Raw genomic sequence first — 16,503 nt, 5'->3', positions numbered from 1 at the left:
AGTGAGAGATAGGGACAATAAGAGTGCAAGAGACAAAGACAGAGGGACAGCCAGCAGGAGAGAGAGGGAGGGACAGTACAGAGAAAGTGGAACTGCCAGAGCAAGAGACACCAAGAGAGCAAGGGAGACAGGAATAAAGAAAACAAAAATCTCAGAGGGAGAGAGAGAGAGAGCCTAAGAAACAACCGGAGTAAGAGACTGCCAATAGGGACATGGACCCCTGAAACGTGCGTTATATATTCTGCAAATAAAAGGCCAATTAAATAACAATGTCTTGTAATGAGACTTACTTTGAACAGTGCGGCAAATAGACGATGACTATTTCTCAGTATTAGAAGAGGAAGGATAGGCCTGCTATGTATTGTGTTAGAAGAGGTAGGGTAGGCCTTTAATGTATTATGTTGGAAGACATTAACATTTGATATAAATATGCATTTATTTGAAATAGTCATACATTCCAGGAAAATAAAATATTGTAGCAGGTATCTTTGGACTGGTCCTGTAGAAAGAAAGGAACTGATCATGATGGAAACCAGTGCCTACATAAATCTAAATAAAATCATTTTTATTTTTAAAAAGTATAAATTGTAATGGACCTTTCCCATTATATGCAGCAGTGTGTAATTTGACATCAGAGAGGCTTGTTCATGAAACATCAGTATCTATGTTATTTTTGTCCATTTCTGTCAATAGGCTTATCACATTACACAGCTAAATCAGCTTTGTGAATGAGGCCCAGGTATCCTGCACTAACCCATTGTTCTGTCACATTGCAGTAAGAACTGGCACCCGGACACAATTCACAAGCTCTCTAGGGCCACAATGCCACCTTTACATACAACACTATGATTCAGTGTTTTGTAGTCATTATCTTTTATAGAAGGTGATGTGAGATGTTTGTGGGGCAGTGGAGACAGAATGTGTAGTCAGTCCCCTCTTGCAGCCATGTTGCACAAGCTTCCTGTCCTCAAGCCCTCTTACCAGATTTGATGTCACACAAGGCAAAGAGTCCAACCCGAGTATCGCCATTCACGGTCCATTTTTGTGTCTCGCAGTTGGGCTGGCAGCAGTGATTCATAAACCGTGCAAAATTGCCTTTCGGGCCTGCATCAATCACACGGTCCTGGAACACAGCCAGAGAGGGTGTTAGAAGGCACTTCTGAGGCCTCTCTCAAGTGCCAAACTTTAAAAAAAAAACACACTTAAAACGTACTGGCATTCCAACAAAGCATTACCTGAAAATTAAAGATGTGGTGCTTGATAATAGCCTAGGTAATGATCTCAATTTTAACAAAGTTACTTCCACGATGATTTTCCTTATAGCAGCATTACATGCCTGTGACCCTCCTTACACTTGAAAGCAATTTGGCACATGCCTTAGCACCTTGTACAGTCAATAGCTTTTTACAACGGATGACCCTGATGTAGATGCCAAGTAAGAACATACAATATGGAAGAACCTGACACCTACTTATCAGAGGAGGCAGGAGACATTTACAAACGGTTTTATGATAAATGTGCAATTCCAGTTAGCACCATATACAGGAGTTGGACGCAACAGTCCGTACCATTCTCCGTTTCAGAATTTAAGATCCGTTTTTAGAAGTTTGACTGAGAAAAGCATAGCAGCAAATATTACTACATAATGCTCTTATAAGCAGCTAATTAGGGCCCTATCCCTGAGTGAGTGAAGAATGTCGAAGAAGTGTAAAAGTCTCTTATCAGGACAGAGTTATAAAAGTTTTGTTAATTAAAAAAAAAAAAAATCTGCACAATTGACAAAAAATGGCTTTAATGTTTAGTCCCGCCTCCTGGATTCACATGTCTGTCAAGGCCGGGGCCATTAACAAAGGAGGGGGAAAGGCTGGCTGCAGCATTCAACTATGTTCACAGTGTACAAAGCGAAGTCTGCATTACTCACGGAAACCTCGCTCAAATTCAGGAGATTGCCTGGCTGCATAACATGAAGATTCACCATTAGAAAACCTTGCTCTCAATGCCATCTCTATGCCCTTGTAGTATGATGCAGATGCAACCACACCATCATACCTCCCTTCACAACTTAGCGGCGCTGCAGTTTCTGCCTTTTAAACAAAAGTGAAAATCGTGGAACAAAAGAAAGGAGAAGAATCAGCCGATTTGTAAAGGAAAAGAACGGAGCCCAGAGTAAATATTCTGCATTTTTAGGCTGACAAGAATCGTAAGAGGAAAAAAGTGCCAATTACTTTGTTGCTGATAGCAAAGTGTAAGTTGGTGTGTGCATGTGTTGGAAGCGAGTGTGATTACAGTGACATTATTTCCTTTTTATTTGAAACAGCTCAGGAAGCCGCACTCAAGAGGTAAAGGGGGTTTATATACTCTCCAAATAGTTGTGTACAGGAGAGAAGCAGCAAAGTGGGGTTTAGAATGATCCAGCTTCACACACAAAAGACATGCTTTATTATAGATGTCATGATAATATCACGAGATCTTTATTTTAATCAATCTGGTGCTTCAGGGGTTAATGTAGTTAGTTTGATTTGAAAAATACAAATAAATGTTTTATGGCCCGTTAACCCCTTGGCCAGGCCTAGTTTTAGGACTGATAGAATCTAGAGATAAAACAGGTTTTGCCAGAGATGGGAGTAAATTATGGTTCTCCTGACACTAATGTAAACAGGACACTGTTTAACGGTACTTTCAAAGTATTCCTGGAAGGGTTCTATGGAGTGCCAGGGGTCAGGACTATGCCATACCATTCAAAATATATGAAATATGGAATCATGGATGTGACAGCTATTATGAAGTATAAAATGTTGATATCTGCAAAAATGGCAAGGAGACGAATGCAGTGAGGTCAGACACGTGAGGTCTAGCTGATAAGAGACATAACCATTTGTCGCTCAACTTTAGGGGCAAGACGGTCATACTTGGTCTCGTTGCATACGCCATGACCGCCTGAATCTATTGATGTGACGTGTGTCTAGGTACTAGAGAAGGGAAGTTATGAGTACTTTTATATATTGAGGCAAACCCTTGGTAGAAGTTTTTTTTTACTCTATCGTAAAACTGTCACTCTCGCAGCTGATTTACGACAGGGGTGGGCTTACGTTGTTTAAATTGGGAAATAATAGTACATAAGACTTAGCAAGCAAGGTATTATGAAAAGCAGATTTCAGAGGTATGTTTTGGACCAAACACGTGAAGTCTCATTTCTGCCAAAGTGGCCTCTCTGGGAGAAAAGACTGACATATGATGACGTAATGTATAGGGATTTCTGTTTTATGTTTTATCCTGTTATTTTAAGAAACTGTCCAGCATTTACTGTAATTGTATGTTCTTGTAATCCTTTTTCTGTAATCTAAGCACTGTATTTTTACATATATTAAAAACATTTAATAAGTGATGCTTCGGGGCTCTGATTGAACTGTTGCACGCTCTGGAGAGAGTATTTACATTTTCGCACACATTTTGCTACACCAGATTATGTCTAAGTGCATAGTTTTTCTATAATAAACAGGTACCTAAGACCCATGCAGATATATTAATGACATATTTTTGCATATTTCCTGGGTGGTGGCAGTGGATAGATCTGATTGCAATTGAGTAAGGGGTTAATATTAACTCATTGAAAGTACCTTGCGCAGAAGGGCGAGTTGGCTAGAGTAGCCAGCCGTGTGTATTAACCCTGCTTGAAAACCTAAGCCACGTGCTCACTTGTGTGCCGTTCGTGACAGATGGTATATGGGGACATGTAGAAGAGAAATGGTATATGGGGACAGATTGAGGGAAGAGATTGTCCATTTGAGGGACCTTTGCGAAGGTAGAAAAGTGGGACAGCTTGTGAGCTGTGTATTAAGCCTTGTCCATATGGAGGTCACGTGCTCACAGGTGTGCCGTACGTGACAGTAGACATGCAGGACTTTCCTGACAGTCCATTCCCCCCCCCCCCCTTCTTGTCTGGCCATTACCTTGTCCAATGTGAGCATGTAAAAGTTGCTGATGTCGTGCTCCTGGGCGTAACGGATCCTGGAGCGGCACTCCTCTTCATCAATCATCTCCCCCACATACTCGTTCACAAACTCACCCTAACAACAACAAAAATTGAGGTGAGACAGCTAAATGAAGAGATGCGAGCAGCGAAATTATGTGCACCTCCAGGCTGATTAAACAAAGCCCCTCCCCGGCCCACACACCTACTAGCTAACCCCCCCCCCCCCCCACAGGATGCAGAGTTACCAGTTAATATGAATTGTGGTGTCACACCGAGTCAGAGGTGATGAAGCACACACACCAAGGAGAATATTTAATTATTCGACCAGAAGGCAAAGGAGGACGGTGCCAAGAGAACAAGGCGCTTCAAGTCTGCCATATTCTACTTACACAGGAAACACGTATATCAAAATCGCAGATTTATTAGTGCAGTGCTTTCATTGTAAATGGCTGCACGAGGAGGGGGAAGACATGTTCATGAAAACCATTAAGCTTACAAAATCAGAGCAATGCATGTCTTGTTTCTGAGTAGTTAAGTAACCGTCAAAGAGCTGCAAATAAATTAAAAAAAGGGGTTAGCATTACACCTTAAATTGAGTGTTCTGCTGATCACAAAATTAAAACGGAAAGGCTTCCGATGCTGGCGGGATTTGCTTGTAAGTGTAGAGCTCCTGACCCTCCCCTGGATTTGTTAGGCTAAGTGACGTTGCAAAAGGCCAGCAGTATACAAAATTAACAGCAGCAATATACTGAGCTGAAATTATGGAGAAGCGCTTCTTTTTTAGGCCAAGAAATCCGCACACCTTTTTGACGTCCGTCTTGCAGCGCAGCCCCCAGCCTCGGCTCAGTGTTCGGAAGATTTCCACCTCTGGGTACTGCCGTTTGGAGTAGGCCTGGTTCTGGCAGCGCTCCCCAGCCGGGCACACAGAGGGGTGGCACTCATACAGCAGCATGCGGTTAATGCACTCTGAGTCTTGCCCGCAGGGGTTCTCGTCAGCAGCTTTGCAGTTGCAGCGAGGGGTTTCGGACGAATCTGCAGTGAAGATCTGAACTTTCCCAACAGGCCTGTTCACCTTTAAAGAGAAGTACTCTGTTAACCAGGCGAAGGACCCTAAAATACTCATATACACACACACGACCGTTAAGGAACTGTCCAATGCCTATAATCTACTAACACACTGTATTTACTCTACTCAGGACATACTACCGAACACGGAATCATTTCTGTCTGAGGCAGAATGGCTTGGGTGACCAAGAGCATGTAGTGACCAGTCCCTGAGCAGATGTATGCCAGCATCAGATCGATTCTTAACACGGTATTCATGAAAATGTGACCTTTTAACATACATGCAAAGATGATGTTCGAATATGTGTGGTTGAAGTGGCTCAGTGTGTAAAGGCACAGACTCTGAAAACAATGGCACCGAGTTTGAAGCAGGGGAACCTGGTTCAAATCCAGGTGTCAGCTCCCGCTGCCTCCAAAAACAGATTGTAACTTCTATGTTACCTGTGCCTGCAAAAAATTCTATATACAGCGCTGCGTACATAGAACGAAAATAGCGCTGTGGAGCTGGACATCTACAACAAATAGGCAATAGTAATAAATAATAGTCTCGGAATATATATCACCTATTCTGTCAGATGTCTGCAACACATTGTTTGCAAATCATTTAATTTTTTTAAAGATATAGGATTGATCAGGGGGTCTCCGTAATTGAACCCTGTTAATCTCAGCTCAGCGGATCCCCTGCTTTCGCAGATACTTACCTCTGAAGTAGGTGCCGGTAGCTGGCTGTCCGGAAGCACGTAATGGCCGCTGTTTAAAGATCTTGCGCACTGCGGGCGAATAGTAAGTCATGATGATATTGGTGCGGCTTCCTATTGGCCCATGTGACGCGGGAGCTTTAAACTTTAAAGCCCAGCTCGAGTGGCTACCAGCACCTACTTCGGAGGCAAATATCTCCGGAGGTAGGGGGTCCCACTAGCCAAAATTAATGAGGTTCAGCTACGGAGACCCCCTGCTTCAATGCTATATAAAAAAACTGCAACAAGATTTGACGACTTTGAGTGCTCCTTTAATGAGTCTGTATGGTGGGATGGCAGCGTTGGTCCCTGGTTCTTTATACCGGGTTACGTAGGCATGTCACCTACTCAGTTTTCATATTGCAGTGGGGGTTTTGCCCTTCATGTGCAGAATGTGCAAGTTTTGCGTTTACCCTGATGTGTTTGTATGGTGGAGGCTTCTTGTCGTTTTTCTTTTCTTCCTGCAGCTGTCTTATTTCTTTCTGAGCCTTCAGCTCTTCAAACCGATCTGCAGCCTCCATCAGCGCTGGAAAAAGAGCAAAACCCGTTAAGAAAATAAGCAGCAACCTAACCTCCGAAAGTGTAAGACAGCGCTTTCTTCTTTCTCTGTACCTTTTTTGTAAGTGGCGTCCACCCCCTTGCTCATCTTGTCCTTGCTGTTGGCGTCCCCCTCCATGTATTGGAATACTCTGGCCTGGTGGGTCCACAGATAGTCCTTGGAACCAAAGAACAAGACGGGAAACTCACCAATGTCGTGTTTCATCTTCTGAATGTTCACAGGAATGTTCTTATGGTGACAAACCTCTGCCGGCCACCACCTGAGAAAATAGATACACGTGATCATTGGATCATCAATCCCATATCACCCCGAGGGATGTCAGATCAAGCATATCCAAACAAACAGCAAGATGTACATGGTGCAGAGATACACATCTTACCACAGCTCAAGACTGGTACAGGGACCCTTCATTGCTGTTCCTCCTCAGGGACCCCTTTTCACCACAGGCTTCCCACCATCCCAATTAAACTGAATAAAGTAACTTGGTTTAAAACTTTGCATGGATCTGTAGTAAGGATTTTATCAATAATGGACAAGCCACCCAAACCATTATCAGTAATGTTGCTTGACGTCAGGCCCAGGACTCATACGAACAATGCTACCCTTGGTTCACTGCTCTCCTCTTTACCTGTATCTTCCCACCTTCACCCACACCACCTCCTTGTAATGTGGCTTTTTGCCAGCTTTGCAGTCGTTGCAGAACCAGCTGTCCTCTGGCATGTCTATGTTCAGACACTCGCGGTGAAAAGCAGCAGGACAGGACTCACAGCATAGGAGACTCCCTCCTGTTATGGAGACAATAGATGCATCTAGGTAAGATCCACACACTTAAAACAAAACTGACAAACCAACAAAAAGAAACAGTTATTCACATTCCACAACCAACTTCTACACTAAACTGAAAAAGCTTTACAAAAACATACATATTCCCACCACAACACCCTTATTCCATTCTACATTCACACCATAATCCACAGACCACAACCACACCCATTCCACAGAGCCCCAAAATTCTACACTCTACTCCAGAGACATGCATCAAAACATCCGCAACCCATTCTATCTCCCATCCTACATCTCATTTCACAAAGGACCATGTACAGGAACAATGAAACCCCTCATCCACTACAGACTCTAACAGTAAGTACAGCACAGTAGTGACCCTCATCATGCAAGCTCACCTTCAGAGCACACAAAGCACCAACTGACATTGACATGCTCATGGTTCTTGCAGCCTCTACGAGGTGTGAAGTGGTTGGGACAGATAATGCTGTTGGAAGCCAGGATAACTGTCCCTGCTGCCATGCAGAAATCATTGGCATGGTATGCAACTGGGCAGCGCACGCATCTCATCAAGCGGCCTGTTGCAAATTACAGAGTTAAACCAGTCTGGGAAAAAGGCATCATATACCAAGAAATTGTTTCACTTGCTCTGCCAGGAAAGGGTTATTTATGGCATTCCTTAAGTTAGTCCTGTTACACTGTATCTCTATGCACTTAGTCAGCCTCTGGTGATACCCAAAAATATCTACTAAGATAAAATAAATCGATTAGATCCAAGACAAGACCATGCATATTTATTTATGTTGAGTTTGTGTGGTGCCACCCCTTCTGCCTTTACCACTGTACGAGCTACAAAAGGAACCTCACACCTGTAGGTGTTTCTCTAATGTTGTTTGCTGTGAATTGGATGGTATTAGGGAGGACCGCACAAGACAGCAGTTGTACTTCATTGGGACTGTTTCAATATGTTTTTTGGGGGGAACTTTCGTTCTCTACATAGGACCGCTCAAGCCTCACTCACCTTTGGATGCAGACGGATTGCTGGGGTTGGTGGCATGGCAGGTCGCACAGATGTGCAGAGAGCAGCGGAAGCCTTTATTCTGCTGTGTAGTCGGAGGATACCGGAGGGCACATTTCTCATGATAAAATTTCCCACACAGGGGGAGCAAGCAGCGCTTAACTTCCTGATCAGGTGTCTGGCACACAAAGCAGGTGTGGACACCTGAATGTACAGAGAAACAAATGGATGCATGGGGGTCGCTTATAAGAATCTTAAAAGTGTGAAAATACTTCTTTATAAATCAGTCTTCAAGTCTGAAGTGTAGAAAAGCACTGTGTTTAAAATATTGGTTGACAGCTTTTTTATTATACGACTACATCCTGAAAACAGCCGTGTTTTTATTTTAACTCCGGATCTTAACCACATTATTTTCCGTTTCGGGGACCCTCGTGTTACATCAGTAACTTCATCAGTAAGAATCTTGGTATCTGCCCCGGGAGTGGCAAACGCAAGGCTGCTGAAATGTTGCTCGTCCTGGGAGCCAATAAGAAGCCACATCATCCATTGTGTCTTCCTTTTGGACGGCCATCTCAATTCAGTGGACAAACAAGGATGCTATGCTGGCAAATTTAGTGGTAAGTATGGCCGGAACTGGGGGATCCCCAGAACTAAAAATAGCATGGTTCAGCTCTGGAGTTCACACCCCCACGGGTATTTTTCATATTGAGAAACAGCACCCAAATAAAAAAGATGGCCAACTTGGACATTTTTTAGAAACAGGAAGTAATTAACAAGAACTTCAAATAGGTTTAAAAAAGTAATCTTAGTTCAGCTACAAATGCTCTTGGTAGTTTGATACACTATATTGTAACAATTATTGGACAGTGGCATCCATAAATCAAGTGAAAGTATTCCATGGTTTTACATACGGACCACGAAAACGCAAGATTTTAATGGTAAATTTCCTGCAATGCATAATTGAAACCATAAAAGATTTGTTTTAACAAAGCCATAGTCACATTTTAAACACGTAGACCTACTTTTTTTGCTTTAATGATTGTAATGCACTATAAAGCTATACATAAAGATTAATAATTAACATGCCAAGTAGGAAACGGCCATTGGAAAATATCAATGGCAACATAAGAGAAAGAATGAGAATGTAGGTGCTCGCTATCGGAACAGTAATACTAAATAAAACTCCTAAAATTGGGAATATGGACTATGGAAACTTTTCACATGCATCTTGTATCTATCAAAAAAAATTCTGTTCCATTTCATTGTACACACTCGATAGCTGCACCTCTCTCAAAAATGTCAATAACTAGGCGGAAGCGCAGAGTCTATCCAGATTGTATAGGCTTTGTGCTTCCATAAAACTACAATGAGAAATAACAGGGAGCATCTGTGATGGGTCTTCGTAAGAGTCAAGGACCCCCCATTCTCCACGCAGCAGAGCCAGTCCTGTACCTGAGGAGCACTCTCCGCAGAAGAACTTTCCCTGAGGCATCTCACTCATGCCGAGGCACTGCAGGTGGAACGCTCCGCAGCACTGAGCCTCGCAAAGCAGCAGTTCTCCTGGCTTCTCGCACACCTGGATAGGAACACATGAGAAAGTCTCCCAGAGTGCTACATTAGGAATGCAGTAAAGGCTTTCTGTATGTTTAAAAAACAAAAAGGACTACTGATCTATGATCGGCGGCAAAATTTTAATTATAATATTACAGGACTGGTGCAGGACCATATGGATGACAGCCTCTTTTTAAGTGAAACGTTGTTATATAATGAAGTTATGCAGTGTAAAAGACTGTTTAGAACACATGGCGCATGCTCAAAACTGGTCAATCCTGACCAATGTAGAATCCTGTATTGTTAGAAAGCATGTTAACAATACACAATGTAACCGGAAACTCTATGTACATTATCACAGGTATGTGGTACAATTGTTTTTAATAGTTAAAATAAATGCCCAAAAATAAAATAAAAATAATATGAGGGCTAAAGCGGTCGATGGTGGTAACTAATTACATACAGTGCAATGAGGTCAATGTGCTTAGAGCATGCATAAAATCAACAGTCGTTCAATATTAACCCCCGCCCCAGTGACCTATTCAATTAAGTACCTTTTGAGAAATTTTACATGGAGCATACAAGATAAAAAAAGATCAAGGAGCTTCATAGCAAAAACGTCTCCCATCTTATTGTGGCCGTGGAGAAATGGGTTTCCAGAAAGTACTGAACAGTAAACAAAACAAACAGAAACATCAGATTTTACCTTGGATCACGTCTCACCTGACACACATTCTCTTTCATGGCGGCTCCTCCTCCCCCACGCTCCCCTTGGTTCTTCCTTGAGGACCCCCCATGCTCATGTTCCAGCCCATCTTCAGCTGTGTCACTTGGGCTGGCTGCAACCCCATTTTCATGCAGCTCTCCCTGTACAGACATACGAGGACCGTCATGCACACTAAAGGTCCTTTCTGTTGCCAATTTACCCCCACGTTTTACATAGTTGGGGTGCTCAGTCAAGTAAAAATGGCAGCGCCCCAAACAAAACCCAGCAGAGCAGAGATTAAGTCAAAATCTCTTTTTAAACATCTGATACAGCAGAATACGTTTATATCTTAAATTGCCTTTTTAAACGTTTGGGCAGCTTTAACTCGCTTGCTGCCAGAAGAGTGTGCAATGTAGCAAAGGGAATAGCACAATACTGAACATATTTTACAGGTAGAGCTTTCATTTTAAGGTTTGTTGATATAGGATTGAAGTTTTCATTACACATTTATTTTCAGCTGCAAAGTCATTACACTGGTGTGGATGTTCCTACATCTACATTTATTTGAATCTGAAGAAGCATATGTAGCAGACACTAGCCCCTTTAATGCGAAATGACAAACTAAATAGTGTGCGTTAACCACGCAACTGTTCAATAACACAATTGCATTAATGCAACTCATCGTGTTAACGGGAGCGGTAACGTCAGCAACATCTGTAGACCAAACATTAAGTGCTTTTGAACGTATGCTTATGCAAATTGCTGGCTTTGTAAAAGGTTGAATACATTTGTTCATATATTCTCTTTAAAAAAAGACCTCTGGAGTGCCACTTTCCCCCCCCCCTCGCTTGGGAGAGCTATGCAGTATATGCTGAACAAACTTGGCTGGTGATGGACGTGCACCCGAGGCATTCTCTAGGAGTCGTGAGAACTTACTGGCTTTTGCATAATACTGGTTTGATTTTGTTGCATTTGCTGCAATATGTTCCTGGTACTCTTTAGGGCACATATGTAAACAAACTTCAGGAGCACGGCTGACACACTCATTTCTTTACTTTTCTGCAGCAATAACCATTAGTAGCATCTTTTTAAAAGATCTGAGCATGCACAACCAGGAAAGGTTGCTCCTTCATCCAAATTATAAGATGATGAAAAAAGTTACATGCATTTGCATACTACAAAAATCACCTTAAATCTCCCCGCTGGGGATGGAAATGTGGGCAGATTGGTATTATGTGAATAAACGTTGCCATTTTTTACCACTAATAGTGCAGTATATTATGCTTGTATAGTCAGATAGATAACACCCCCACTTATACCAAGGTTGGAAGAGAACGATGCTGGAGATCAACCATTTCATTACCTCCGAGCATGTGGCCTCCCGGGGGGCCGAGCATCTTTCCCTCTTGCGTTGCCGAGTAGAGGACACCAGCCGTAGCCTTTTGCGCCTCCTACGACATTCTGGTAACCGGTTGGATGCTGAGGCAGGAAAGGAATCAGAGATGAGCTCAACACAGGAAATCCCCCACGCTATGTGCCTGCCAAGCGCTCCCTTTCTAAAGGTATTCTTACACAGTAAGCGCTTTACATGAGGTATTACGCTCTTCTATTATGGACATATTGCCCTGTGCCAATCCAAACGAGAGAAAAGGCATTCCCAAAAGCCAGAAGTAGCTTGTCTGAGGTCTCAAACTAGGCTTTTCAACTTCAAAGACAAGCGACTACCCCATGACCACTCCCATTTTGAACCAATACATTTTAAATTGCCATACGGCTAAATGCGTTGGCCCCGGTAGAGAATATAATAGCTAGTGGCACAATATGTAAACCACACCTAATTTTACCTGAATGCCCTGCTTAATCCAATTAATTTTGCGCAGAGATAATTAGGTCTTGCACAAAACCAGAGATATTATATGTAGTATCTAAATATATTCTCTCCGATTAGATAAATTGAGATCAATTGAGATGGGTAGCGGAGTAAAAACTGGCTCCACGTGGCAAATTATTGCCCAACCTACCAAATTAGATTGCTGGATATGGTGAACAGGGATTTGCAAGGCCTACACTTTATTTGTTAGTGACTGTAGTCTGTATCAAAGGCACATAAATATGCAAATCTGTAACCCTCAAAAAGTGCCTGTACTAAATATGACAAACAAACCTCAGGAAATCACGGAATCCTCTGCATGGGCAAATTACAAAGGGATGGTGTCCCATGGAAACTCTCTGCTGGAAGCTCTATGGTCCTTATTCAATATGCTGGAAAGCAGCTTCCCAGGGCTGGAAAAAATATCAGCTCCATTGAAAATCTTCCCAAGCACGAGGAAGTGTCTTCACAGCATATAGAATAAGGGTCTATGAGAGCCATTGGGAGCTCAGAGCGGTTACAGTATGTCCTTGTCAACACCTACCTGTTCTGAACCTGAAAGATTTGCAAGACTTTAGGGCATTTGTCTTGAAAGGAACAGCGTTGGAGGTCTGGAAGAGAGAGGACAGAGGGCTACTGCAACGGCAGATTGGAAGTCTAAATTCTGTCACTGACCTATCAAAAAGCTGCATTTCGCTTTGTAAAAATAAACATTCAGTTTTTTTTTAAATTTTTTACACAAACAATGATTGTATTGGGTTAACAAAAAAGGAATATAAAAAATCAATTAAAAAAAAAAAAAAAAATATGTGAGAACATATACACACACAATGGGAATCTCATACGCTAGTTGATCTCTACAGTCCACAAGTCCTCGAGAAGCCACAAGGCAGTATATAATACCCTTCCATGACCGACTTGACTCAATAGTCAATTTGTGAGATTACCTTAGATGGGAAAAATGTATTCTCCTCTGGGATGTGTTGTGCGTCCAGGTCACTGGATTCAGGCAGCGTTGGCACTGGTTTGCCTTTGTTCCCATTTTCACAGATCCCTTTTACATTACAGAGAAGAGAAGGCAATAAAACGAATCATTGGTCCGACAGCAGATTATAAACATATTTTCTACAAGCAGGATAAAGTGACCACTACACTGATCGCCTGCATGCTTCAACAGAAATGTCACCCTAAACCCATGTCAGGGCAGTATAGTCCAAGCCCAGTTTTCCAAGGCTACAAACAAAAGATAGTCGCTAATAAACAGAATGCACAGATGTTAATAGAAGCAGATCTGCCAATGTAAAATGTATCTCAGCACTCAGACAGCAGATCAGTTTGCCCTTTCCCTCCTTATCCTTTCACTATCCCCCCATCTCTGATGTTCAGTGATAGGCAGGATATATGATATATTGTAAAATAGAATTAATTTAAAAACCACCCTTAACTTGTAATAAATCTAAGAACAAATTATGCATATGTTTAACATTAATTATGATTAGCGTCTTTTCTCCTATTAAATAAATACTTATCATGTTAACCCTCTTTAGCACTACACACTTCTTAATATCGTTCTAGGGAAAATATGTTTATTATTGTCCTATCCTAGCAGAGACAATGCATTACAAAACAATAGATGCCACTGAAGATAGGACGATTTAAAGGCTGAATAAGAATTACATTATATTGTCTATATACATATATATTTAGCACGTAACTAGTTAAAATAAAGAATATAGTATTAAGTTACAAATTATATTGGAAAATGATTAGCTTCCTCTGCCAAGATAAGAAGGCATAAATCAGTCTGAAGACAGGCAGGTGTAGAAATGTTTTGTGACTCAAGAAACAACTATATCTTGTTTTAGTCATTTCTATTTTGTATAAAACTTGGTATGTTTAATGTCTGTTGAGTTGAATAGTATAGGTTCATGAGTTTGGAATTATACTGGGGTAGTTAGAAATAGTTACTTTGTAAAACAATACAATAGAGATCGGTTTTAAAGTTTAGGAACACAGTTAATCCTATAGTTACTTAGTGACAGAACAATGGAGTTCTTAATTCTGAGAATAGAGAAGGATGTGAAGGAATATTGGTTTAAACATTAATGATTGACTGAAGACATAAGTAGCCAAAAGCAAGTAAAATCGTATGTAAGTGTCAGAAATGTATATCCAGAATCATTATCACCAAGCTGCAGCTGAATCATTTAACATCAACTAAGCTGAAGATTCTCCACTCTATAACCAAGTTCTATATGCCTGAAAACCTGATGTAACTGACTGAAATGATGCCATAAAAGATGTGTTCTGTCTGTCTCTCAATAAGTTGAGAAAAGAACCGGACTGTGGACTATTTGCTATATCACTGAAAGGTGGGACATTTATTTGCACCCATCTAATGAAGCAAATTTTCAGCCACTCACACCACTGAAACCATTACATCCAGAGGACATATCTCTTACCAGGGACACTTAACAGTCAATAATATTATATACCAGTGACACTCATATAGGTCATGTATGGACATACATTATAGCTGGTAGACCCCACTTACACTAGTCAAACATGTATTATTCCGCTCAGTACAAACCGGTCTTATTGTTACATCACACAGCTCCAGAAGTGTCCAAAGCAGAGACAACTCGGGTTCCATAATGTTCATATTATGAATTCTGGTTCCCACAGAATTGATCTTTCCCAATTTTAAATGTACAGTCAAAAAGGAAGCCATTGTTCCAAATATCTTTTTCATTTTTGTTGCAAAACAGCAATTTTGAGTTCAGGAATATAGTCTCTATGCTTGGTCTGAGACAAGCAACTGAAAATGTGATAACATCAGAAGCGGTTTTACCATTCAGGATCATGCCCGGTTTGAGATCATTCAAAAACAAGCACTCCTTTAGGACAGTGTTTTTCAACCAGGGTATCTACAGTAGGAACCCGTGGGTTCCCCAGGCATCCATAAAGGGTTCCATGCAATGTTCAGGTCATTTGAAAATTCTACCAAATACAGAAGAAATTACAATGCATCTGATCTCAGACGTGCTATTCGAGAGGGTTGAGGTTCCACAGAATTTCGCAATATCATTATAGGGTTCCTTAATTAAGAAAAGGTTGGAAACCAATGCTTTAGGGATTCAAAGTCTAAAAACAAATTCACGGTATGATTATGATTTTTTATTTAATGCAATTAGGTAGCTACATTGAAACAATAGTATATAAATAACTGAAAAAAACATTACAAACAGAGAAGATCAAGGTAAATAGATTGATGGGAAGGACCCTAAAATCAAACTTTACTGGTGCTATTTTTTAACATCTCTCTAACCACTGCCACAGTCTGTAATATCTGGAATTACCAATTGCGGGAGCCAACTATGGTCCAGTATCTAGTATAACAGTCTAGCTATGTCTGAGAAATAATGTCTGCTGGTTGTGGCAGTTCTAAGGCCGTCACTATTTTACGTTCCTAGACAAATTCAGGCAGGGAAGAGGAAGACAACAAAAGCTAAAACTAGTGAAGGATGTTGACAGAATACTCTTGCCCAATGTCTACAAAACCAGAGGGGTTCACAATGTACGACAAAGTAATGTTTCACAAACCAATCCAGCAAAAACAAAAAAAGTGTTACGCCAAAGACTGCAGTAATTAAGAGTTTGAATTTTCTAGACAAACACACACACACACACACACACACACACACACACAAAAGGTTGTCTGTACCTGGTTTCTTCTCCAGAGATCCTGGCATGGACGAGTGAGACGGCTCAGAAGAATCGGGAGGAAATAGAGTTTGCTCTGATAAAGGAGGATTATGCTCTTCCTTCTCAGAGACATCGCTGGCTGCTGGTCCTTGGGATTGTGTTGCCACTGGTGAGGAAGCCTCAGCATGCGCTGACGAAGGGGAGGGTGCAGGAACCTCTGGGCTCTGGCAATGTCTCGGAGCGCTCTTCTTATCACTGACCTCAGACTTAAAACAAGAGCAGGAGGGGATAGGTGACTTTACTTTACAATCTACATAACCTGCTGCAACTATAAAATGCTCTCCCCTATTGAGCTCTCCTTAAATGCATTTGCTGGCTTAACGTTAAACTCCATATTAACTACAAGGTCCTCATCTCTCCAAGGCCTCTCTCTCCTTATAACTTTGCTCTCATCTAGTCATGTCATCACATAACTTCTTGTGCTTTATGTGTGCCCTTTCCACGCCACTAGCAAATCTTTTCAATTAAGCATTTCA

At 41.5% G+C, this 16,503-nt stretch overlaps 1 protein-coding gene across 9 annotated transcripts in view; it reads right to left on the bottom strand.

Annotated features, from left to right (window-relative positions):
* The window catches only part of NSD1 (nuclear receptor binding SET domain protein 1), a 93,863-nt gene that overhangs the window by 11,178 nt on the left and 66,182 nt on the right, over window positions 1–16,503 (bottom strand). For all 9 annotated transcript variants that reach the window (XM_075600815.1, XM_075600822.1, XM_075600814.1 and 6 more), the window contains 14 exons: window positions 15,987–16,233; window positions 13,210–13,316; window positions 12,807–12,873; window positions 11,756–11,871; window positions 10,410–10,553; window positions 9,588–9,711; window positions 8,139–8,339; window positions 7,516–7,695; window positions 6,963–7,119; window positions 6,388–6,593; window positions 6,189–6,301; window positions 4,776–5,045; window positions 3,951–4,067; window positions 982–1,123 (listed from right to left, as the gene is read on the bottom strand). In XM_075600815.1, coding sequence (XP_075456930.1) covers window positions 982–1,123; window positions 3,951–4,067; window positions 4,776–5,045; window positions 6,189–6,301; window positions 6,388–6,593; window positions 6,963–7,119; window positions 7,516–7,695; window positions 8,139–8,339; window positions 9,588–9,711; window positions 10,410–10,553; window positions 11,756–11,871; window positions 12,807–12,873; window positions 13,210–13,316; window positions 15,987–16,233 — 2,191 coding nt within the window. The remainder of the gene's footprint in view (window positions 1–981; window positions 1,124–3,950; window positions 4,068–4,775; window positions 5,046–6,188; window positions 6,302–6,387; window positions 6,594–6,962; window positions 7,120–7,515; window positions 7,696–8,138; window positions 8,340–9,587; window positions 9,712–10,409; window positions 10,554–11,755; window positions 11,872–12,806; window positions 12,874–13,209; window positions 13,317–15,986; window positions 16,234–16,503) is intronic.

Source organism: Ascaphus truei, chromosome 5, assembly GCF_040206685.1.
Source record: "Ascaphus truei isolate aAscTru1 chromosome 5, aAscTru1.hap1, whole genome shotgun sequence".
NCBI lineage: Eukaryota > Metazoa > Chordata > Amphibia > Anura > Ascaphidae > Ascaphus > Ascaphus truei.
Note: the sequence above shows the minus strand (reverse complement) of the source record. Positions and strands in the feature narration are given on the sequence as shown.